The following is a 25,863-nucleotide window of genomic DNA, read 5'->3' as shown; positions in this document are numbered from 1 at the left end:
AATTAAAGCACCAATGTGTTCAGTGAAACCCACCAATCAGCTGCGAGGAAACAGAAGAGGAGGAAGTTCAATGTTTATTTAATTCTTATTATTACTTATATTTATACAACAAATGAAGTGATCATTTATTATCTTTCACGCTGTGGCCTGAACTCGTTTTTGTAGACAAATACGCAAATTCATTTTTAGACATAATTTTAAACCTTAAAAAAATACGAGTTTCTTTTATTATGGACTTTTGCCATCACTTTTAAATGATGTCTATCTGCTGTTGTGTTATAAATCATTCTCATTCTTTGAGTTTGACCCTTAATATCTGACGCAATCCAGTGAAACATTACAACATATTCTACCTTTACAAAGCTTCAGGTCATGTTTTATCAAAACGTTCCTCAGGTGTTAATTAGATTACACGGTCATTGTTGTTGCATTGCGCTTCATTAAACCGATTTTTAATATTTTTGCTAAATGTTGTGTGCAAAAGGAGTAGAAACACTTTTCATTGTAATGTGGTCTAGATCAACACCACTTCAAACTACAACTTAAGTCATAAAAATATGGTTAATTATTACCTCTATCAAAAGAACATTATTACCTTAGTAAAGGTAGAAGTGATAACTCCATTAGATCTTTAGATTATAATCTTATTATTAGGTGTACCTAACAAAGTGGCCTGTGTCTATTTTTGAAGAAATTTAATTTGAACAGTATACCAAAGTGTAACTTTCTACATTTTCATAAAATTTCCAAATCATTAATTAAAAAAACATTACGAAACTTTAAAAAGAAAAAGAAAAAGAAGATATTTACCAGCAGTAAAATACACCATCATTATGAGAATATTAATGTGGACAATGTTGGTCAAAATCACTTACTAAAATCCCCCAAAGTAGAATGTCTTTAAATAAAAGGAACAATATTACAAGCTTCATACAGATAATGTCATTATCTTTACATGTAGCCTTGCAGACTGATGACTCTGTGTACAAGGGTCTGTGTTGCATTAATTCCAGTATCTTAATTTTACATCACAACAAAACATTTTGTAAATCTCAAAATTTCTATATTATCAGTTTAAAAATAAAAACAAATGTAAATATCTTGGTTTGGCCAGAGACTTTATTGCATATATTGAAAGTATACAAACATCCATGTACTCATTACAGGTCAAAGAAACAAGCAATTCAATAGTCTTTTATCATTTAAAACAAAATGTATTTTCAAAAAAACCAAAAGAAAACTGGATGTTTTAATTGTCAGATAAAGAAAATCACTTGTAGGAGTTGGCTTTATGTTTGGGCAGGAAGTTGAAGTTGTTCGGGACAGGACCGAGGAGCATTTCACTGGAGAAGAGAAAGGGTAAAAAGTTATAGTGATAAAATGCATTCAATTATCTCTTTAGACTTAATGCAGCTTGCTGAATATTTTTTAATATGAGTTTCCTGTTTACCTTATCCTGATCCAGTCCCCAGCGTTTTGACTGGCCATCAGTGACTCCAGGTAGTTTCTGCCCATGTAGTACGGAGGTCGCTCGTTGATTTTCTGAGGCACCCGCTCCAACAGACCCACTGGAATATATCTGAGAGTGATGAAGACGGAAAAATAAACTTTATTATAATATTTCTTTCCAGTCCACTTTTCAATGAAGATTCAATGTGAAGAACTACATTATATTTGATAGTATTGTTGTTACAGAATATAAGAATAAAAAAAGAGCTGTGACAGAAAAACATCCCATCTATCTTCCTTACAGATTATAAATGAAATGATATCACCATAAAAAAAACTAAACATGAAATGTGAAATTACAAAAATCACTCGTTAATACATTTTGAAACAATCAAATGTTTCCACAGTTTGATGACTAAACATTATATATATGAAACACAGTCATGAACATTTGTTTATGACGAAGAAATACAATATATCAAGCTGCATGATGGTTCCCACCTGCACATGAAGGAGAGCCACTCCAACATAAAGGTGCGGGTCTTCTCCACGCCCCGGGTGTCGGAGCCCCAGTGCTCCAGTCCGAAGTTGGTGAAATCCTTGAGGATGTCCAGGCGCTCGCTGGAAGAGATGTCCCAGTGTCTGCTCTCCTTTATCTCGGTGAAGATCCAGGGCTTAATCAGAGCACCCCTGAAAAGACAAAATCCAAACTTTCTGGGATCTGTAATATTGTATTGTCAGGTATTACCATTATTTAATCTATATTATGTACCTTGCAAGCATAATTCCAGAAACTCCAGTCTCTTTCGCCTTCATGGCATCTTCATAGGACAGAATGTCTCCATTTCCTGGTACAATAAAATCAAGTCCCTTTAGGTCACCTCTTCACCAACAAATTTTCTTTTATGGCCTGTGAATGACTTTAAAAACTTGAAACTTCCTCAGTGTATTACTGTTTTTGTACAGTAGAGGGGGTTGTTCTTTCCCAGTATTTGTCTCAACATTTTGCGCTCATCAGCATTCAGTGTCAACATACCAAAAAGTGGGACCGGACTGGCCAGCTTGGAGCAGGTGGTGATATAGTCCCAGTCAGCTAATTTAGTGTAGCGCTGCTCTCTGGATCGGCCATGCAACTGTAAGGAAATGACAAGTATCATTATTTTTTTATTGTTATAAAATCATATTTTATTCATTTGTAGGTATGACTGCTGTCTAAACCCTGACCGTGATCATGGAGACGCCCCAATCTTTCATCTCTGGGATGAGTTTGTGTGCTACGTTGCTCTTCTCCTGAACTCCAGTGCGGATCTTGACTGTTAAAGGGACATCGAGGACCTGCAGGAAGAAAAACATGTTTTCATTCAGCCTTTAACTTTAAATTAGAAACTTTGTAGAATCACTGTCTATGTGACCCAAGCTAAACAAACACATTGTTTTGAGAGTTTTCTTGTAAGGTATACCAAAGCCAAACTGGCCTTCTTCATGTAATGTTTTATAAAAGGTAAAGAAGATACTTACATAATTCATTCCTTTGATAATCTGTTCAAACTTTCTGGTGCGTGTCATCAAGCCGCAGCCTCCGCCCTGATGAGGAAAAGCAAGTAAACATCTGTCAAAGACATCTGTCACATTGATGTTTTATATTTCTCTTTAAATGCAGCTTTCCTGTCTGTTTTTCACCCTGTAAAACACAAAAATTCTAATGAGCTGATACTTATCATATAATCTTACATCACCTTAACTGGCCTCCCTTATGTGCCCCAGTAAAAGTTACAGTGCATTCATATTTGAAGAATGATTCTATATTAAACCATCTGTCTAAAATCTGGATGCCAAAGAGGTTTGGTTCTATTGATCAGGAAATCTTTCACACTGGGCCCGATGTGTATCTAAAGTTGCAAAAATGTACATTCCCTGATTAGGGAAACCTTCCTTGATGAAGATTTACCTTCTTGTAGACGAGATCGATAGGGCATCCAGAGTTAATGTCCACAAAGTCAACATCAGTGTTGGTGTTGATGAGCTCCGCACACCTCGTCATGGTGTCAGGGAAGCAGCCCTCCACCTGGAGACACATTTTTATATTCAGCACTGATGCAATTTTCAATCTTACACAAAAACTTATTTTCACTGAGAAGTGGACATTATTAAAATCAACAAGCTGTGTTTAGAATCACAACTTTTAAGATTTTCCACAATTACTTCACCTGGACGCCAAAAAGATCTTCACTTTCGTGCCTCTTGAGCAGGGCCCACTCGGACTGCTGCCCTTGCAGCAGGTTTGTGCACATGGCCATCTCCCCACAGGTGATGTCTACTCCAAAACGCTTGCACACACGACGGAAAGGCAGATTTCCACACTGAGGAAAGAGGGGGAAGGATCATTATAGGCACTGAATTGATAAAACCTGTTCTCTCAATATTGTAAAGGTTTATTTTATACATAAAAAGTACTCTACTGTTAGATGTCACAGTTTTGAATCATTTTACATATTAAGACAGATTTCAATATTAATTTAGTCTGGTCGTACTTACAGTTGTTAGAGGAGCAAGGTAGAGCTTGTCTCGAAAGTCCACCTTCAACAAATAAACACAAACACACACATTTCTTATCCATGTACCCACACAACTAGTTGATAAATGTAATGTCTCAAATATTTATCAGTGTGAATTGGCTTTTAATTAAGTGTTGGAGGATATCTAGTTGGCTGAGATGTACCTGTTTCTTTTCACATGGGCGCAACTTGATGATATCTACATCAGTCAGTGGGCCGACAGTCTTCACTGGAGGCTGTTTATCTGGGCAGGACTGCAGCTTGGCACAAAGAAATCAGAAAACTATTCACATAATGCCACACAGCAATCTGCATCCACATCTGTCATCTGAGAACTCCAACTTTGTACCTGTGTTTCTGCTTCAGTAGAGACATGCTGCGCTCCTCCTGCTGGATCTGTGGATACTTTAGTTGCACACGCTTCACCTGAGTGTGTGAAAGAACTGAATTATAAAACCAAATTCATTCAAAAGTTAAATATGTCTATTTGGATACAAAGCCTTATTTTAGAGACATTGCACTGCCAATTGCTGCACTCTGTCAGTGTCAGTAAAATTTCAAACATTTAAAAGACACATTATAAGACTCAGACTATAATATAATTGCCAGCTTCATGCTTACAGAGGAGAAGATATACTTGTAAACACGTACAAATCTATATCAGTAAATTTAAAACCACTTCAATCCTCTTACCATTCCCTCGCTGTTGTGTTTTTTTGTCCCCGTTGTTTGGAAGTGTTTTCAGGTACTCTGCCGACTTTTTGAAAGGCACCGAACGCTTCCTCAGACGATTCTGGAGGTCTTTGCTCAGGCTGTTCTTCACCGGGTTCCTGCCTTCGTGAGCCTTGATTAGATCTGTGTTCTCCATAGTTTGGAAGTCAGGGGTCGTGTGCGCCTTGGCGAAGCGACATGAGAGACCATAAGAACATTTTCCAAATGTATCATAGAGGTAGCAGCTTTCCCCGATGTCAGCCGGCTTAGAGGCCAGGTACTCTGCGACGTCATGGTAAAAGTGGCATTTGTCTCCAAAAGGACAATCCCTGTCGTCCTAAATGGGAAGAAAATGGGACAGCAACTATCAGCTGACAGAGTTATTGTACATGTTTGTGAAGAGTCAGTTAACGCTTTCATACCTTAATGACTGAGAGACACAGTCGCTTTTCATCATAGGTGGTCGGCTTCTTGTGTGGCCTCGACTTATTTTGACCTCGAAGGCGTTTACCGTCAGGCTTCCCCTCCTTAGTGCTTTCCTCTGGGTCGGGTTTAAACTTTTTGGCTTCAGGTTCGTCCACACACGTCTCCTTTGTCTCCCCCGCAGCACCATTATCACTGGCCTTTTCTCCTTTTGTGCCCTGCCACTCGGAGTCTATATAGCCGTGAAATTTTTCTTTGGTTGTTATGAATCTGCAATGACAAGAAGAAGACAATAATCACTCTGTTGTCTCATAGGGTGACATGTAACATACTTCTTTCTGTTTCGATAAAGACTCAGATCAATTTTGCAAGATACTTACTCGGGTCTGAGGGCCGCTTCACCCTTTACAGCTACATTTGTCCCCTTCTCAGCGGTGCCCTCGGCTGCCTTCTCCATCACCGACCTCAACAGCTGACCACCTTAGTTTAAAACACAGCACGACAACAATATTCATCTGATGATCCAACGTGTCTCACACAGCCAGGCTGCATATCCTCAGGTAACGCTGGAGGTATCATATAATCAGAATCACAATTCTCAGTTGGCTTTCAATTAGGGCTGGGCAATGAAACAATATCACACAAAATTAAAGATGTGAATCAGAAGAAATTAAAAGCACACACACATATACACAAATATAAGAATACTATGCAACCTGCTCTTCTCTTCTGATAGATATAGCTGTCACTCATTTAAGAGCTGATTTGAAATTAGATGTGCGTCTTTCAACTTCCATATAAATGAACCGATGTACTTGTGTGTTGTTTCTAAGGATGACACAGAAACCTGCTGCCGTGACATATTCTGCGAACATCAACTGAATAATCCCGACCATGCTACCAAGCTAACAGCTAACAGAGGACTAGTGACGCGTGTAACACCGCGAACAATGATTTATTCCGTTTGTGACTGTTTCAAAGTCTCGTCATTGAAAATCCCAACGAACGAAGTTTATTAAACCGACTTCACTTCGGTTTCTCACCCTGAGACACACAGCAACAATCCGGCAGCGTGAGAGGATGGTGTTGTGCAGCTGTCAGGCGGCGTCCGTGCTGAACTAGCAACGAACAACGGTTCCGCCTATACATGTCTGTGGCGCTTATTCCCAGTTTTCAGATGAAGTGATTATTATGAATATTATACTTTTGTTTGTCTGTCATCAAAGTTAGAATAGAACCATCTACATCAATATTTCTAAAATAAAAAAATACCTCACATTAGAAATGTTTGTATGAGCACATTAATAGGAAATGTGGATAACACATGTAGTCAGATCTTGTGCTTTTATTTCAAAATGGCATCTTCAGATGAACTCAGCTCTACAACACGTAGATTCATTTGCTCTACTTGATATTAGAGACGAACAATTTTACAGTCAGTTTACTAATTATTCAGCATAAAATGAAGGAACTGTTGTGATACACAATATGTTCATTTAAGTATTTTTTAAAAAAGTTATGTCAATTAGCTCTGTCCTGTATCATGTGTTTGTAAATTAAATATCTTTGGGGTTTTTCAGACAAGAAAACATGACTATCCTGAAGTTCAAGTAAAAGTATCTTCCAACATTATCACAATTATATTCAAATTTCAGGTGAGCCAGATAATTTTACTATCTTTGCAAGAAACCGCTTTCGGCTAGAGTCCAGGATGTTGATGCCCTTCTTCTGGAAATCATACTCCACTTTCTTCAGCTCTTCCAGTCGCCCTGTGATGTTCTGTATGCTGTACTCCAAAACCTTGGGCTTCTCAATTATCTGATTTATTGTTATACCCCCTTTCAGGAGACAGTCCACTTTAGAGCTCAATGTGCTCGACCCAATGTACAGGACCATCGGATAAGTAATTATCAGGTTTTTAATGTCGGCTTTCCGACAGCCGAGGGACACCATCTTCTGCTGAAGGTTGCTAAAATTGTTTTTCAGATACTCATTTGAAAGATCCAGAATTTCCGCTCCAGAGCCTTGTATAAGAGCCAGCAGTTCTGCATCATTCAGCTTAAGAGATGCTTTCAGGTTATCAATGTTTGTCTTGACTCTCTTAATGCTTCGAATGAAAATGTAAAGATTTCTGGATATGACAGCTTTTACAAACTCCCCTGGATTCGTCCCACCCAGCTCTGCACAGACGTCTTCCAGAAACTCCACCATCTGCATGTTGAGCTCTAAACTGTTGGAGAATGTTCGCGGTGCTGTGGTCAGCAGCCGGTGAAGGTCTTTGGTGTTCAGTCCCAGCGTTATTAGAAAATGTATGTTCTTCTCCAGGTTCCCATTATCACTGGAGCGGAAGAATGACTCAGGTGAGCGATCCAGGATGGTCACAATTTCTGCATCAGTCATAAAGATGTTCCTCCAAAGATCCCAGCGCTGTTCCAAGTGTTCGATTGAGCGAGTGATAGCACGGGGGTACCGGGATACGATACCTGCGATTACTGTGCGGCTGGCACCTTTGCTTTGCAAAAACTGAGCAAGGCCTTGCTCGTTGGTGAAGGCTTTACGAAACACGCCAGGCTGTCGCTCGCGAGCCTTTTTCACATCAACTCCCATGAGGTTCAAATTCTCCAGCAGAGATTCATTTGCTTTGTTCAACGGCGGCTTGAACTCATTTGTTTTTGTGGGACCAGTGCAAACCTTCCCTGGAAGGCACATTGACCTCAGATGTACGTTAATGAGTCTCAGGCTGTGCTGCAATCTCATGGATTGATGGAGGTTGAGGAGAACCCTCACACCAGGTAATGCAGCCATTTTCAAAGAGGACAGCTGCTCTTTCACATCACTGCCAGTGTCAGTGGAGCTATAAGAAACAAAAAAACTCAAGTTACCACAAACACAACTTTGTCATAAACAATGCAGGTTTTAATGAAGTCTTTGATGGTACCATTTATATGTCATATATATACACTATACATCTTCTAAGACAAATTTTCTCAGGACCCATCCTAGTTCCAGGTTATCATTTTCTAAATTAATTCTGTTTTCTTCTTTGCAGGCCTTGAATACATCATCCAAAATTACACCTAGCATTATAATATTATTAGTAACTTCAACTACATCAGTTTGATAGTATAAATCAATGTTTCTTTATATGCTTTAAAGTTCAGAGACCAATTATACTTTCTATCTATTCTCCATATCCTGTGAGACATAAACGAGATGCATAAAGTAACATTGGCATGTTTTGATATAACGATGTAATTAATTTTAGTCCATATTGCTCTTCTCTATTTTAGATATAAATATGAGTTCTATTTGATTATACCTGTTTTGATGGTGGTGAAAAGTATGAATAATCTGCCTGTATCAGGGAATAAAGTTCATATATCCTGCAGCACAATAACTGTTGGACACATCTCTGTTGGTAGGTTTATAAATAGTTTAAGTTCTGCATGAAGTTCACATTTAACCATTAAAACTTGACAGGGTCCGACATACTCGTTATTTATCACAAATAAATCCAGTTTAATATTGACCCATTGATCAACCTGACACCTTCTCTCTTACAGTTTTTATCACGTACAGTTCATTATCACTTTATCATCTCTCTCTTAATATACGACATTGAATAAAAGAGTACAAACCTTCCTTCTGTTTGTTGAAGGAGTCTGAGTTTCACTTCACTGGAGACACAGACTCCACTGAGCAACACGGAAACGTTCAACAAAGCCACAACGTTAACCTTTTCAATTAGCGCCATCTATCGGTGTGGAGGAGAAATTTAATTCACTTTTACCACTAGATGGAAGCAAAAGGTTTTCCTGAAGTTTCCTGCCTGTCCTTGGATTCACACACGAGATGACAAAGCAGCAATAACTGATGATATGCTGAGAAACTATTTGAAATAAGATGATTGCTAGGAACTGACACTGGCCATTATAATCTCCATTTGTAAACAGAGTTTTACAAACTCTTGCTTTTTTACTATTCTTTTAAATCCAAACAACCCCAACCTAGTTTTTGGATTAGCCAAATTAATAGACTAATTGAAATATTAGGTATTAAAAAAGTAAATTAAAACCTGATGGGGCTTGAGTCCTCCTGAAGTGCTTGTCACTGCCCGTCAGCAGCAAAATAATGTACTTCAGAATGTTATGCATGCACAAGGCCATATGATATGCATGTTAGATAACATAGGACCCCGATAAATGACTTCACTCATTTGCTGCATGTAACGATGTGGTATGGTGTGAGTCCATCTCACAAATGTTCAAGGCCTTGTCCACACGGATGTTGTTCTGGTTCAGGATAATGTTTTTTTTTGTGAGTTAAAACCCATAAATTCCCAGACAAATAATATAATAGCAACAAGAAACAATATGGCTCCAGCGCCCCTTAGGTGGAATAGATAATGGATGGATATGCAGGAACAAGAGAAGGAATGTGATATATAAGAGTCTGACATTCTCCATTTACCATGTGTTGCGGTTCACAGCATGACACTGAGGAACTTGCTGACCCGTTTCTTCTCTTTACTGATGAGTCCCACCACTTATGAATATTTTAATGCAGCACAGTGATATCTTCTTTAGGCAAATGCACTTTCACTACACTGCTGTAACACTGAAGGGTTGTGTGATAGTCAAAGCAGCGTCCTCTATGACATGCTCAACTGAGTCACAGTTTGTTTTGTGTTTTGTTTTCCATTCATTTGTGTATTTGCGTATTGATGTGAAAGACAGAAACTGTTCTGGCCTGTGCTGCTGCAGCTCGCTTAAATGATTTTTGGTGCAGGGTAAATGTTGGGAGGGGGAAAGTGGAGGAAACAACATAGAAAGTTCCAGTCAAATTTGATCTACACTAATAAACAGGAATGAATCAGGGGCCATTCATGCATTTTATGTCTTCGCACTGTTGAGGGGCTTCCTGCTGTTTCCATGCCAACACATAATAAACCTAATGAATGAACATTATACAGTATGCACTTTTATATTCTTTCAAATAACATATTTATGTTAAATACATTTCACACCTAACAGCTAAAGACAGAAAAGAGACTATATGATGATTATGAGCTATTTCTAATTGCACAGACTTAAAATATCTGCTTCAACAATTTCAACAGCCAACTAAATATTTTATCACTATCCAAATATGGAAAATAAAATCCTGTTTCATCTTTATTTTATTGAATGCAAATTTATAGCGTTCTGCAATGGACTGTAGTGTAACTGAATGAGCTTTATCCGGCCCCTCAAGTATGAACCCATCATAAACACTGGTACTTTATAATTATATTTAATATCAATAATGCATTTCTCTTTAGTTGTCTGAGTCCAATCTTATTTCAGAGCACTAGTTTTCTTGCCCTCTCTGAGATGTACAGTGAATGTATGCACTATACTTGAGGCATGTACATTCCTGTTGTTGTGTTTTTAATATTACATGGAATCCTGTCCCAATCCATTTGTTAGCGGTCTACTTGGTAAAGTTGCTCGGGTAACTGCTGACATAGTACTCCTTCAGAAAATTAATAATTTAGAGGCAGAGAAACTTTCAAATGCTCAGTGCATCGTGCAGACAGCGTTGTGTTCACAGGTGGGACTGGATATAGGGGAGAATGTCCAAAAGAAGATGGATGGAATTCAAGATCTGCCAGACGATAAGCTGCTCAGCTCCCGTCAGCCGAAGACACAGAGCGTCCTCTCCTGCTGCTGCTGCTGCTGCTGATGGTACGTTTCCAATCAACAATTTAAGAAGCAGAATAGACACTTTAACATTCTGTGAACTTGGGAAATTTATGATATTACATATTTTATACAAACCACAAGGTAAAGGTACTGAGGTAGATGACAACATTTTAATTTATAGTTGTTTAGACATTTTGTATATTATTTGATAAAATGGCAAATATAAACATCAGATTTTGAGTACAATGTGTATTTTATTGACCTTAATCATATACATATACACACAAACACATATTCATATACATCATTCGTGCACATCATGAATGCAAGATTGATTAGCTTTAAAGAATTAACCTTCAATTATAAATACAGACACATTGCATGAGTTTGCTCTCAAATGGAATTTATAACTTTCTAGATTCTTGGCAACGTTTGCATGGTTACAAGGGGAAAGAAAATGTGCAAACATTAAAATAACTGGAAGATGTTTCAAACTTTCTTTGTAATAAAACATCTGCAGAGGGAATTTGGACTCTATATAAATTAAGTATGATAAACAGATGATCTCCTTGTTTTATGCTATTTTTCCTGTGGACAAAACAAACAATTAAAGCAAATAAAAAGTAACTTTAAAATGTAAAACTCAAAATTGGCCTTTCTAAAATCCTGCCACCAGCTGTCTCCTCTCTGAATCACTGCCCACATCTATTATAATTCATAAAGAATGAATAAATGATGTGAAGATGAAACTTCCGTCTGAGTATCAGTCTAGTTTTTCAGCTCTAATTTTTAAACTGTTTGCTGGAAATGTCTGCTGAGCAGAAACAACACAAGCCCTCAGTTTACAACAACATGATAATGCATCATCACATATTGTTTTAATTGTATGTGAATTCACTCTAGACTAAAATTCCATGTGGAATCTATGAGTAAAATATCAGCTGTGCTTTTCTTTTATCACCTCCATCTGTCCTAGAAACTGATGCCTGCAGTCTCTCATGTTACCTGCTGTCCCCTGCATCCAAAGTAGCTCAAATGTTTCCTCCTTCAGGAACTCAATTTCACCAAAGTGTGAAACACAGATGACACACAGATTAGCTCAAGACATAAGTGTTGCCCGATGCTTTCATTAGAGAAAAACACAGATTTTAAAATGAAAATGCTTTGTGGTCTCAACAACTCTGGAAACCTTTCCTCTGGTTACCATAGAAACTGTGCAGCGGTTTTAAGCAGAATTCAGACTTCCTCACGATTCAATTCAAGACATAATATAAAAGTGTTACATTCACATATGTTGATACTGGTATGAATAATTCTTAACAACATTTATTGAGATTATCCAATATTTAGGTATCTTTTCTTTCTAATTGAGAAGTGTCATCATGAACACACATTTGTGCATCAGTTTTGTTTTGTTTTGTTTCCTCCTCCCATTTATCATCACATGACCCATCAGATTTGTCTTGTGACCCTTTGGAGGAGTCTAGCCTTGAGTCTGAGGAGCCCTGAGCTAAACTGACTATATGAAGGAGTGTAACAACTTCTCAGCACCTAAAGTAGCCACAACAGTAAAATACTGATTACACATGGTTGCCTGCAGCATCAATAATATAATTTATTACAAAGGGATTGAGTATATATATAGTTCATGGAGCTTTAACACTTTAAGGACACATTTAGCTGATGATACTTCAGTACATTTATTTAAGGAAGGCTATTTGTGGTACGAAGCAAAGTATCTGATCTTCCGCTACTGCTCAGTACTTACTTCTAACTCAAATCAAAACTGTAGAACTGCGGGGTGAACATGTCAACATTTTAAATATACTTGTTTCCACAAAATAGTCGAATGTTCAATTCACGAAATATATATAACTATGCATGATATGATATGATGTAACATGACGTGAAGTGACATGCATGATATATTATTTTATATCTGTATCTCTCATGTTATGATATGTTATGATATATTACATTATACCTTTAACTTTATGTTTTATACTGGTTTTAAATACTGTCTTTGTATTAAACAAACAGGGCACTGTTCACAAATGTGGGCTCAGTGTCAGTATAATGTCTGGATTTATTGCAAAGTGCTTAATATTTCCATATTTATACTAATCCAAAAGTTATTTTCTAACTTTGGTGAGCTCTTGTCTTTGCTGTGTGTCCATGTGGATCCACCTGGACTTCGTTATCAGTACTATGGGCTGTGTTTACAAAAAACCCACTTGAACGTAAATGGCCGAGCGAGATTAATTCCGACATTTCTTACGGCTCATGAAGGCACCACTGGTGGAATGTCAGTGGGCGTGGCCATGGAGGCACCTACACGACGTCACCACAGTTGTGTCTCATGTTTACGTGGAAAACATGGCGGCGGAGTACCAACAAGGAGACAGCACTTAGTGAACAAGAGTCACCCAGTCTCCGGCAGCGAGCGGCCGGGGACACTCTCAACTTCGGCTCTTGGTCGCTGGTGTTTCGCATGACGCAGCTCCTCTCCCCGTTTCTGCCACAGGCCCCGCGGTGATGGAGGACGAGGAGCGGCAGAAGAAGCTGGAGGCCGGCAAAGCTAAGGTAGGACTGTCAGTGAGTTAGCTTAACTCTGTCCCTCTGCTGGGGAACAAGTCCCTGAACCTCGGTTTCTACTTGTGTCCTCTGTGTGTCAGCTGTTAGTGTGCGCCCCCTCCCCCTTCTACACCCCGAACGACCCCCCTGTCTCAGCTGTCAGCGAACACGCGCCCCGCTCTGACAGCCAGACAGCCGGGCAGGCAGCCGGGGGTCGGCTCGCTGCAGCTAGCCACAGCCTCCTTTGTCAAGCTGCGTGTGTGCCGCAGCTTTGACTTCACTGGTTAGTGTGACGTGTAGGGAGCGTGTGCACGATGCAACCTGGAATCACACACTTTGTTATCCACGTTGTTATCAAACGCCGGAGGAAGTGAAGCTGACAGGCTGGTGGAACAGGATATGCAGGACATACCCCCTCTGGGCAGAACGTGCACTGCCCCACATGTCAGACGGGTGTGCTACCATTGACTTATCAAGAATAAGGTCAGGGTAACCCCCCCAACACATACACACACACACACACACCTCCTACCTCCCCCTCCCCACTAATGCAGCTATTCAGCAACCCATTCAAAACAATGTTGCTATAGAGAAAGAAGGAAATAAGTTGTGTGTTGAATTAAACGTCTGATGTGATGAATGAAAGACACTGAAATAAATATGTTACACATTCAAGATTCAGTACTTATTGCCACAAAAGTCCGTTTTTAGGAATTTGCCTCAGTGTGCCCACGACTAGACAATCACAGCACAACACATAACAAGAAAAGAAACACATAACCCCCTCCCTATAAAAACATAACACACATCTGTTGATGTATCATTGGAGGACCTCTGCTCTGACCTGAGCTGTGCTTTTCTTGCAGCTTGTGTGAGGTGTTGCATGGCCCTGCAGGATCTCTGCTAAAATACTCTGCAAAATATGTATATCAGCCTATTATAGACCTCATGCATTTCTAAACATTATAATAAGAGTTGAGAATATTGACTTGATAAAGCGCTGCAATCAAACCACTTTCCACCCTGACCCTGCAGAGAAACATCTGTTATGCTGTTTGTCGTTTGGTCACTCATGGTTTCGCAGTGGTTTAGGTTTGCACAGTGGGGGGAGACCTTAAGAAAGACCATCTCCCTGGTTGTGGCTCAGGCATTTTTGGTTTACAAAAGGCCCCTCTGTTCTGCAGGAGGATCTCACACCTGTTGTCTCTATAGTACCCGTCGCCATGTGCTCACATGCAGCAGAGAAACACATTGATAAATGTTCACAGGAAGATCCAGGAGATTCATTGTTTATTCTACTATCCCCCCAAAAGCTTAGGTTGAAGCCAAGCTGATATATACTGTAGTCACTCAGCAACCTTTGGGGACCATTTGGATAATGGCATGACATACTTTCTCTAAAAACGTCTACAGAAATTGATTTTGGTGTTAGTTCAGAAGTAATATGACATTTTTTCAGAACTGCTCCTGTTGTCATTTTCCAGTTGAAAAGCAGAAGCAAGACATGGGGTGGATGTTTGTTGAAGCGTCCATGTTGAAGTCTAAAAATGTCCGTCTTCCTTTGTATGTCTTGCTTGAAATGACATTTGTCCCGAGTATTGAGTCATCCCAGACGATGAGCAGAATGCTGATTGTGGTCTGGTTTTCCTAAGCTATTGTTCTAAGACATTAGCTGCAGACACATTGTTTTTACTTTGCTCTAAGGAAAAAAAAGATCATATTGACAATGTGGAAGACTTTGGCTTCAGTTACATGATAGATTTGTCCTTGTGTTCCATCCTCTGAGACTTGAAAAGCACCCATCACTGCTGTGATGAGCTCATGATGGTGTAAGATTGAGTGTCAGGTCAGAAGGAACTCACAGGCTCATGGTACCTTTCACGCTCACCAGGAGGGAAGATATGACTTGTATTTTCACCAGTCCCATGCTGTTTAAGCTCAGACTTTACAGATGCTTCAAGGTATCTAATTGTAAAGTCACTTTTTAGTGCCACTAACAGGCCAACATTATCTGTGTATTCCAGTGCAGTTCAATTTCATAAACTAAAACATGCAGGAGAGATTTGAATGGGTGTCATGAGTCAACAAAGGCCAAAGGGTCCAAATCTCTCCATTAAACAATAGAAAGGTACATTTCAATTTTTTATTTTTACACTTTCAGTCCATTAGCCCGCCACTGTCAGTATTTTGAGCAGCACAGATGTTTAATGTGACTTCAGGGAATAATGTGTGCCAGCCTATTTGTTGTTCCAGCACTTATAGAATTATACTGATGGTTGAAGAGGGAGGGCACCGCAGTGTTTGTTCATTTGGCTGAAGGGCTGCAGACGTCACAATTATTTGTTTCCCTGCTTCTCTGATGTGTCCACGTGGCACAAACTAAAAATATCATTGTACATTTACCAGCATCTGTCATTATGATTATGCATTTATGTGTTTAGTTTGTATCTATGCAGAATTTGCTACCCTTCGGCAAAAAATTTAATTTAATAATTGCCTCCACCAAGGAGGTTATACTTTCATTGCTGTTTGCCTGTTTGTTAGCAGGATTAAGCTAAAATTACATACTAACTTGGTATTAGCCAAGAACCCATTAACTTTTAAAGATAAGTGGTCTCTAAGTTCCCTTCTACTTTAATACAGGATTTTTGAAAAATGTAATTTTAACCTTAAAAGTCTTAAATAAATGTACATTATTTAATCGTATATATTCAAGATAATCCTGAGAAAGCATTTTCTGGACCATGCATAGCACAGCTCATTTTAATAGAAGATTTTCTGTTTGTTTCCACACAGCCAAAAGGTCAGGTTCACTGTCCGTCAGAGTTGGAGGTTCTGAGGTCAGCAGAGGTACAAGTTGATCTACTTAGTGAAGGCCTGAATAGTTAATCCTTCAGGTGACTAAGCATGAACATACCCTGCATCGCTCTCTGTGATGAATAGATTATTACCACCATGGCTTATTAATTGGTTGAATTGACACTGCAGAGTTTTACTGTTTTGCTTCAGTATTTATCATCTGTAATGCAGCAACAAAACACTGGATACATGTTGAAAGTCTTATTTTAGCGTGTTGTCCTGCTTAAGAAGGGATTTCCATTTGATTAATTGAATGTGATGGTCTAACAGCTGCCCAGGTTTAATTAGCTCCAGCCTGTATGATGAACTAACTTTCTGTGCAGACCTGAGAACTTTTATGGTAATTGAGCTCTTACTTTGAAATGCACAAAGACTTTGTTTTTGCTTGACACAATATTGTCAACAGTCAGCAACTTGCAGAGAGTTACAGAGGCAGGAGAGTATATGTGTAATCTGAGGCTGCACACAGAAATCATACCACGCAAGAGGCTGCCTGGGTTTTGAAAGTGTGAAGTCAGGTCACCCAGAACAACTGCAGTTTGTTATGGCTGGAAATATATTCTGTTATAAAAAGAAATAATGCTACATATTGGTGTATATGGAAACCAGAAAAACTCTGCACATTAAATGTGGGTATAAAACAAGGTGAGGATCTGCAAAAATCCTCCTATAGGCTACATTCAAACCCAGGATGTTGCCTCCACATGTCACATGAACTTCAGCTAGACACAATCTATCATACAGTTGAAGTTACTGAGCCTGGAATCTGGATGATTTTATGTCGATGCTGTGGTGTTGCACATGAAAAGACAAAAGAAAGTTTCTGTTTTTGTTCTTCTAACAGGGAATATGTGTCTGATGCTGTTTTTCCCCAAAGAAGTAGCTTTTTCTAAGGACATTTACATGTAGCTCACTGCACAGCCCCCTTGGGAGGGAGACTGTGGTTGCAGTCATTAGTATGATGTTCGCACAAGCACTTCGATAACTCTCTGCAGAGGTTATAAGGATACTTGACATTGATTGTGGCTCGGATTTCATGGAAAGGCAAGGGCATGTTTGATTGTGACGAATATATGTTTCAGAGAGAAATGAGGGTGATTTGTCTGTCTGCTACTTAAGATGTTATTGGGGGAAGCTTACAGTGATTTTAATTTCTAAGAAGCATCTTATCTTCAGTACTTGTGTTGCATTACCTCTGTATTATGTACACGGAACCTTCAATTTGTTTAATACACTGTTTACTGGCAAAATGCTCCTGTTGAGTATTGTTGCTGTTGCAGCATAACCCACAAGATTGACTCTACCTGCTACTCAAACACAATTAGAAGTGTAAACTGACTTTGGAGCAGGTTTCAACCCTTTTCTTTAAGACATGCATGAGTTGTGGTCATTGCACTGCCTGTGTTTGCCTCTTGACTCAGATTTATCTCCCTGCTGTACTGGTGATGAACCAGGTGGTGCCGTGGTAGCTTTAGATGCTGTGTTTTAACCGGCATGTGTGTGTAAAGCAGAGGATTTCGACCCTCGTGTTGGTGGGTCATTGGCACATGGGAAGAAGTGGTAAAATATGAAGATTATAAATCATATAAAAATCCATTATTGTCATTGCTCAATCCTTCTTATTGATCCCAACATCATACACAATGGTGTGATGTAACTAGACACAATTCAGAGATAGCTACTACTGTATGAACTATTTTTTAGGTAGATCATACTCCAGGGTGTTATACATTGTAATATATTACTCTGTATTTGTGTTCCTATATCCTCAAACTACTACATAATTTTCTTCATACGATTTAGATATATATACAGTGTTCATTCTTACGGTCACAACATTGATTTTTGATGCCCCATTAACACATGATTGTAATCACACCTGATTGTTAATCTGCTACTATTACATTTAAAGGGACAAACAGCCTGTGAAAAAAAATATGTGTAAATGTTTTCAGACAGCAGATGGTGATTCACCTACGTAGTCTCTGTTTCCCAGATGGTGGTACAGCCAAACAGGCTCCATTATGCCATATGCTGAGCTGATGCTCTGGTCTGTGCAGCCAAAATAAGGCAGCTCGCTATGATAAGCAGCTCAATGAAAGGCAAGGCTTCCCTCAAAGTCAGTGTTTTTTTGGCATGATCTTGGCTGGCATGTGCTCTCCATATCGCACACTGGGGCTTGTGTGTTACTAACATTCAGTCAGAAATGGACAGCCTTGTTCTGTAAGCCTGACATTCATTCATATCTCTCGCCGTGTGCCCTGGTATGGGATGGATAAAGCTCTTGTGAAAATACAGATAGGTGGGTATATTTGGATGAGGGGTGGAGTGTGTGTGGATGTGCAGAGACACAGATCAAGAGTCCTTTGAGCTTTTTAGCCGTGTGTTGTAGGTGGGAGACGTGATCACGACGCCCACTCTCAGCTCTGTCGTGTCCACCTCTAACCTTTTGTGCAGCATCGTCAGACCAGTAAAAAAGTGCCTACTTAAGCTCCTGCAGGATTGGGGTTCGCCTGCTACAGTAAGTGGATAAAATCTGTGCTGCAAGTGAGAGACACGTAGCGCTGCAGTAGGTAATTGATAAGTCGATCAACCAAAAAGAAAAAAAGAATCGGCACATTTTTTTTTACTCAATCCAAAATCTTTTTGGGTCATTTTTTGAAATGTGGGTATGGGGTTGCAATGTCAAATAAAACAGGCTTTCAAAATTAAGTTACACATTCTATACTATATACACACACATCTTTTGATTCATTGATGAACCATTTCAGCTCAAGTTTAGGATTGTTATGGAGCATACAGTCAGTGTCATTCCAGACAGGTAAGCAAGTATTGGCATGGTATCCTGGCAACCAACCTATCTATATCCATGGGGATCCATGCAGCACCTGTGGTGTGACACCTGTAGCCCCTGCTGTCTGCCCCGCTCAGCTGTTTTCCGTCATCTGTCAATCATACATAATGAGCATTTGTAGGACCAACTGCTCGGAGAGAAAGAAGGAGAGCGAGTTGTGAATTAGATTATTAGAGTAGCACACGTTACCTTAAACAAACCTTTTTAATTAAATTTGTTAAGTCAAGGAAAATAGAGACAGTATTCAATTACTTCACTTCCACATATATGATGAATAAAATAAAAATAAATTAATAATGAATCGATATTTAAGTAGTTATTTATTTAGAGACAGTGCTCATGAATTAACAGACACAATACTGTGAGAGTTAGCTGTATAGACTAATATTTCTAGTTAAAATACATTATTAAAGTCAAACATTACAATGCAGCACTCAGATACAATACTTACTTACATAATTACATCAAGACATAATTTTAAGCAAAAACATATTTTTCTCATATTTACTCAAAATACCAGTTTCAGTTAGGGTGAATAGTAGTAATAATAATAGTAACTGCAATAGAGATTCTGTTTAGAGAAAATGAAAGATTTGAATGAGCTCTAATCCCAAATACAAAACCTCATTACACACAAGCACTTTTCAATGAGATCAAGTGGAGATGTAGCCTCATAAATTTGTGGAAATCCTTGACAGAAAACAAGAGGTGTCTGTCTTTAAGGGTTTTATTTAATGCTTCGAAGAATCAAAGACCACAAAAACATGTTATTGGCTGTTTGGACAGATCGTCGACATAGTTTGAAAATGTAATCCCTTTACTCGGGATTAGCACTGGCACAGCAAGAGGCATGTGTTGTGTCATATGGACACAGGGAGGGAGGATTCACTTGGAGCTGGGAAGACACCTTTTTGGGCGACAAGATGTTTCAGTCGAGTTTCTCCAAACTGTGCAGACTCAGCGTAGGTTGATATTTGTATATATTTAATTTATTATAAGCATTAATTATGTAGGCAGACTAATGGCTTATGAGTTTGACTAAAGCAGGTGGTTATTTCCGGTACGTCTGAAGATCAGGGTCACGTAAACAAACATCTCAACGGAGGCAACGACTGGGAGTTAAGACAAGACTAATTTTTGAAATGATCGTTGCTTAAATGTACATCCGAGGATGACCTTTGAAAAATGTAATTTCTATATATTTAATAGTCTGATTCCCTCTGTTCTCTCCAGCTGGCAGAGTACCGCCAGAGAAAAGCTCACGCCGACTCCCAGAGGAATCAGAAGAGGAAGAAGAAAAAGAGGACAACGGAGGATTCAGAGGGTGATTCGCAGGGAAGGGTGGACCCCGATCAGTCTACAGAAGTAGAGGACATCTCAGTTGGAGGACGAGATGGAGCACAAGAGGGAACTAAAGACCCCCCCACCACAGAGTTTACCTTCGCAAGGACGCTACGAAGCGGAGAGAGAGTCAAGCATGATCAGACCTACACTATAGAGGTAGACTTCCTTCTTTAACTTTATCACAGCCATAAAGGATTGTGGGAAATATTGACACATTCTGAACACGTCTATTTATTTCCCCTGGACAAACTGTGCAAATTAGGCATCTGTAGCACCACAACTCATGACAGATGAAGTTGTAGTCTAGTAAAGTGACACATTCAGGAATCATTCCTGGGGTTTGCCACGTTGAATTTGATGAGAAGAATTGAACCGACAATCTTTGATTTAAATCCTTAACTTGTTTGAACATACACAGTAGATACAGGGGGTGATACATTTGTGAAACCACACAAATAATGAAGGATATTTCAAAGAGTCGTTGTCTTATGTTGTACCTCAAGGCTGAAATTTGCCTTTTTAAAATACCTTCAATGCATTTTTAGATTTCTTTTCAAAGCCTGCATCTTGTTGCCAGTGTGAGAGATTTCCCAGAGCAGAGGCTGGAACTGGATTTTTAAGGCTGACAATGTTTATATTTGAGAGTGTAAAAAAAAAATCAAATTACCTTACATCAGCCAATATTCAGTTTGAACACACGAGAGGTAAACTATTTATGAGCATTGCGTGCAAATGTTTGGCTCTTTATACAGATCGCTTTGACCCAATAACACTAAACAAAAGTATTTAAAAAAAAAAAAAAAAATCCTTAAAACTCAACTTTTTAAAGTTGGTTGTTTGGGGGATTTTGTTGAACTTTCATCTTAATTGTTTCATTCATCACTGACCGATATCTTCATGATCTTTGAAACTTAACACAGGGAGGATAACATTTTTAATGTTGTTGCATTCTGTGAATTCATTTCACAAATATAACCGCAACCCCTCTAAGCCTTGATTCTTGTGACTTTAATCATGGTCAGTCAAATTTATATATTTTTTTTCCTTCATAAAATGCTTTGAAATGCTAGTTGACATTGGTCTGTAAGCTTTGCAAACATACATGACCTTCAGATCTGCAATGAATTCCAATAGATGAATTTGGAGCAAAGGCTGATAAATAAATATTCCAGCAGTTACATCATCCTCTAATAAATCAGCCATCTAAAACTCAGGGCTAAGGGCCCTTGCATGTTTTTTCTCCATCATTCGAGCCCTGTTAGTCTTTTCATCAGCACCGTACAGCCTCTCTCTCCTTGAACCCACTGTACGTCTGATAAAGTACATGCCCACAGAACTGGCCGTCGTCATGGAAACAGACAGTTGCCTTTAAACAGGTAGCGAGGCGTCAGTCTGTGTGCCCAATTCCTGTGGCCTTGCAACACTTTTCTGCAGACCTTAAGTGCTGATTGAATCTATGAAGTGTTTTTTTCATTCTCTTGTTTTTTGTCTTTGGACTGAGTCACACAACTCTTCCAAAAAGCTTAAGACATGAATCTAAAGAGACAGAGCAAGACCATGTGTTTGAATTATATATGCAGATAACCACTTGGACGTAAATGCTTCATTTGCTCTCACACATTTTCCTTCTTGTCCCAGAAAAAAGTGTCACGGTGCTCGGATCTCTTCAGGGATTTTTGTGACGATTCTGCTTTCTTTGAGATTTAAAGTGGTTGCTGTGGAAACAAAGAGGAAACCGAAAGGTTTCATAAGTTCTTTGGCAGCATCTGTAATGGATTATAATTGCATATACAAGTGTTGACTCATTGATGCATCATCAACTTCAGCGCTTGGAAGTAAACTTTGCATGAAACTCTCTTATCAAAGATTTTCTATAGTCTTTAGCATTTTATTAAATTTAGATCCAGTATCTAATCCACTTATCGAATCTGAATCCTTTTAGATGCCTAATTGAATGTTAATGGATTTTACCTGTCAACAAGTTACTTAAGGCTAAAATAGCCATGACATTAAGATGTCTCATTAACTCTGGTTGGTTGGGAGGGAAGAAGCATTAATTCATGCACACAAACTGTACTTCCTATGTTAAATTACATGAGAATAATTTGAAAAACACTTTTTAAAAGTATTAAGCAAATTTAGTTACCAGCTACAGATGAGTGAACATCACCAGCTACTACCAGCCGACTGGTAACTGGGTCCAAATTGGATCCAGCTTTCGAATCTCATCCCTTGACATGTCACATGTTATCAACCAATTATCTACTTTGTGCATGCTGCCACCCACAGTTTGAGGTGACGTCCAAGTTCTGCTATTAGTTAAAACAAAACTTGTAAATGTTTATCCTGTGCTGGCCCCACATATTTTTATTTTATGACGTACGAATTAAATTAAAAGTAGATTTCAATATTGGCCATCATTTCTGTGTGGGAGGGAGAAAGGAGCATCTGAAGTAGGACACAAGAAAAGCATTGTTACTGATTGTTATGACTGAATATGTTAGTATGTGGATTTTATATTATATTGAATTCTAGTGTAGATTAAGAAAACTTCTGAAAAAAATTGGGACATCTTTTAATATTGCAATAGACGACCCTGAAATTTAAAGATTTAGCGGTTTTCTTTGTGATAAATGTGATTCATTGATGAATGACTTTATTGTTTTTTTGTTGCAGCCTGAGAGTGAAGTGTCCACTACTGCTGAAGATTATTCCTCAGAGGTGAGATGACCTCTCTCAAAATATATATTATCACCTTTTAAGATGAACTTTTATTTGTTTAATTTTATGGTAAATCATAAAATATGACTTATGACTGCATATGACTTTTAGTGTGGTAGTTTGTTATGTGATTTATTGTCATACGAGTGGAAGGAGGCATATCACTGTAGTGAGTCAGTATCATGGTTTATCTCATCAGCTGTATCTACTCAGTCCAACAGATTGACAGTTGATGATATGATAATGTGTCTATGGTTCATAAATAATTTTCATGTTTTTAAAGAGTGCCCCCGCTGGCCCCCGTACAACTGCTCTGACCATGAGACAGTCAGTCTGTATTAAATGGGACAAAAGCAGTATTATTGGAAATTCATTAAATATTTATCTCTGATTGGGACCAACATTTCATAATATTTTAAAGGAAATTAAATCATATAAAAGATCAGATTTGGTACAAATCTACAGAAGGATCATTTCTAAAACACAAAGGCTTTTTGTGTTTCACTGACCACCTTGTGAATTAACAGGTTAATGGATGCCATGATGAGATGATGAATCTAATGATGTCTGCGAAGGATTTTATCTGGGTACAGTAATCTGATCAGGCAGTTCCTCTGGCTCTGCTTTGCTAGCAAACCCTCTGGCTGCTGTATTGACTCTGTTTTTTTAACATTTAAGTCTTCTGCAAGATTTCTTGTAACCCACTAACCTTGCCTGCTTTTATGCTGTACTTAACCTGAGCATATATCCACATACTCTGAGAACTATGACGTGGGTAAAGAAAAAAAATCTATATGAATTATATTTTCAAAGAAGAAATGTAACAGGAGTTGAGTTTACACTGAATGGTGGAAAAGAAGGAATAACACATTGAAGTCTTTGAAGGAGAGAAGACAGGAGTTGTTACGTAAAGACCAGCTGCCTTTAGATTCACTATTGTGATATTCAAACAAAGGAGACAAAAACCATGGAGGTTGCAAATCTGAAAATGGTCAAAGTCACATACTGAGTGCAGGATGACTGGTGTTGGGGAGGAATATTAGTATATGAACCCAATCAGGACTTATCTGTACAATTAGTGTTTGAAATATATAAGTGCTAACAATCTTACCATATTCATTAATTTTTCAAATGAAGTTAAGATTTTTTTAATGTGGGATGAAACCTCTTAATTATTCCTGCTTTGATCAGCATTCTAAAGCTCTGCATCTTTTAAAGATAAAGTGAGATAACAGTGATATGGGAGTGTTTCTGTCCCCTCTCTGCAACGAAGGATAAAGAAGGTGAAATTTAAGAGAGAGTTTTGAGTCCAATAAAATCTAAATCGAGAAAGTATAAACATTGAAATATCATTTGTAGACATACATTTCCTCAGCAATTCAAATTCAAGACGAAGAAATAGATTTTTAAAGCACTAAAAATGTTTTTTCCAAGAATAGTATTAACTTTGCTGGACTCACAAATTCACTTGTTTTTTTTTATTAAGAATTTTCAGCTGACTTTAATTTAACCTTTAAATACCTGATTAGAACGAACTTTGACAGACTTTACTAAACTGCTTTGGGTTGTTGTTTTTTGCAGATTATCTTGACTAGCAGCTGTGAAGTCCTTTCTTTTGGAAACATTAACATTTTTACTATGCATTCCTTCATGTGGCCCTGACTCTTGAAACTAACTGCTGTTTCTCTGGGCTGGTGACTTTGAGCTCAGCTCATTCCTGAGACCTCATCTTGTGTCCTCTAACAAAGCTATGTAAATGTGCCGCTACCTCTTACTGTTATTTTGCTGTTTAGGAGGAGGTTGAGTCCCTGCCACAGGTGACAAAGGGGGGTACAATGCAGGACGCACTTGCTGCCAAGACCCAGGCAGTGGAGGAGCTGAGTCAGGAGGAAATCAGAGCTGCCTTTGGTACAGAAGGAGTGCAGCAGGTAGAGATTTTAATAAGATATTTTATTTTGGATACTAAACTACTAAATATCTGTTTATTGCTGCTGTATAATGTCAGCCTTAATCTCTATGTAAGGTCATTTTACTTATGCAATATTACTTTTACAGCTGCAGGATTTTGAAGCTGCTCTGAAGCAGCGAGATGGCATCATCACACAGCTCACAGCAAACCTTCAGCAGGCCCGTGAAGAGAAAGACGAGATCATGAAAGAATTCCTGGAGCTGACAGAGCAAAGTCAAAAATTACAAATTCAGTTCCAGCAGGTGGGAATGCATATTAGTCTTGAATATAATATATGAAGTTTAAAATCCCTCTATTCTATAATTTTTATAGAATTATAGCTTTGGTCTTCTGTTTTTTATCCATCTCTCCAATTAGAAATTAATGTGTGTGTGAGGAGTTTGTACATATTTGTACATTTTATTTTCCTTTATTACAGCTGCAGGCGGGAGAGACACTAAGGAACACCAGCCACAGCAGCACTGCAGCTGATCTACTGCAGACCAGGCAGCAGCTTGTCCAGTACCAGCAGCAGCTGGAGGAAATGAACGTGGAGTCCAAAAAACACCAGGAGAGGAGCATTGAACAGCTAGAGCACATCAGCCAGCTCCAACACAAACTCAATGAGATGGAGATGGTGAGAAGTTACTTAGTGTTTAGGTTATCAGATATATTTTATATTTTATTCTGTAAAATTTGAGTGGTTGCACATTATGTTCTTAATTTGACCCTTTGTTTTCT

At 38.6% G+C, this 25,863-nt stretch overlaps 3 protein-coding genes across 10 annotated transcripts in view; 1 reads left to right on the top strand and 2 right to left on the bottom strand.

Annotated features, from left to right (window-relative positions):
• Positions 1-1,101: 1,101 nt before the first annotated feature.
• On the bottom strand, positions 1,102-6,310 carry dus3l (dihydrouridine synthase 3-like (S. cerevisiae)). 2 transcript variants are annotated; one of them, XM_020101896.2, is made up of 16 exons: positions 6,182-6,310; positions 5,519-5,618; positions 5,138-5,408; positions 4,698-5,052; positions 4,354-4,430; positions 4,169-4,264; positions 3,985-4,026; positions 3,657-3,809; positions 3,398-3,514; positions 2,968-3,033; positions 2,674-2,784; positions 2,486-2,582; positions 2,222-2,297; positions 1,951-2,139; positions 1,451-1,579; positions 1,102-1,343 (listed from the first exon to the last, which is right to left on the bottom strand). In XM_020101896.2, exons 1-16 carry the CDS (start codon positions 6,285-6,287, stop codon positions 1,271-1,273), a joined length of 2,058 nt encoding a protein of 685 aa, XP_019957455.2. In that variant the 5' UTR covers positions 6,288-6,310; the 3' UTR covers positions 1,102-1,270. The 2 variants fall into 2 exon arrangements, with proteins under 2 accessions (XP_019957455.2, XP_019957456.2); XM_020101897.2 differs by having other exon boundaries at positions 4,169-4,258.
• Positions 6,311-6,468: 158 nt separating this feature from the next.
• LOC109638805 (transcription termination factor 1, mitochondrial) lies at positions 6,469-8,901 on the bottom strand. The gene is made up of 2 exons (XM_020101942.2): positions 8,777-8,901; positions 6,469-7,992 (listed from the first exon to the last, which is right to left on the bottom strand). The coding sequence occupies exons 1-2, from the start codon at positions 8,890-8,892 to the stop codon at positions 6,783-6,785; spliced, it is 1,326 nt and encodes a 441-aa protein (XP_019957501.2). The 5' UTR covers positions 8,893-8,901; the 3' UTR covers positions 6,469-6,782.
• A 4,229-nt stretch (positions 8,902-13,130) lies between these two features.
• Positions 13,131-25,863, top strand: part of akap9 (A kinase (PRKA) anchor protein 9) — a 54,773-nt gene continuing 42,040 nt past the window's right edge. For 5 of the 7 annotated variants that reach the window (XM_069516748.1, XM_020101966.2, XM_020101969.2 and 2 more), the window contains exons 1-7: positions 13,131-13,405; positions 20,343-20,609; positions 23,130-23,174; positions 23,702-23,761; positions 24,968-25,102; positions 25,230-25,385; positions 25,562-25,759. In XM_069516748.1, coding sequence (XP_069372849.1) covers positions 13,358-13,405; positions 20,343-20,609; positions 23,130-23,174; positions 23,702-23,761; positions 24,968-25,102; positions 25,230-25,385; positions 25,562-25,759 — 909 coding nt within the window. In that variant the 5' untranslated portion in view covers positions 13,131-13,357. Of the gene's footprint in view, positions 13,406-19,974; positions 20,072-20,342; positions 20,610-23,129; positions 23,175-23,701; positions 23,762-24,967; positions 25,103-25,229; positions 25,386-25,561; positions 25,760-25,863 lie in introns of those variants that run through there. The other 2 variants (XM_069516747.1, XM_020101968.2) reach the window with 2 other exon arrangements.

The sequence above is a fragment of the Paralichthys olivaceus genome, chromosome 20, assembly GCF_024713975.1.
Source record: "Paralichthys olivaceus isolate ysfri-2021 chromosome 20, ASM2471397v2, whole genome shotgun sequence".
Taxonomy (NCBI): domain Eukaryota; kingdom Metazoa; phylum Chordata; class Actinopteri; order Pleuronectiformes; family Paralichthyidae; genus Paralichthys; species Paralichthys olivaceus.
This window is presented reverse-complemented; position numbering and strand designations above follow the sequence as displayed.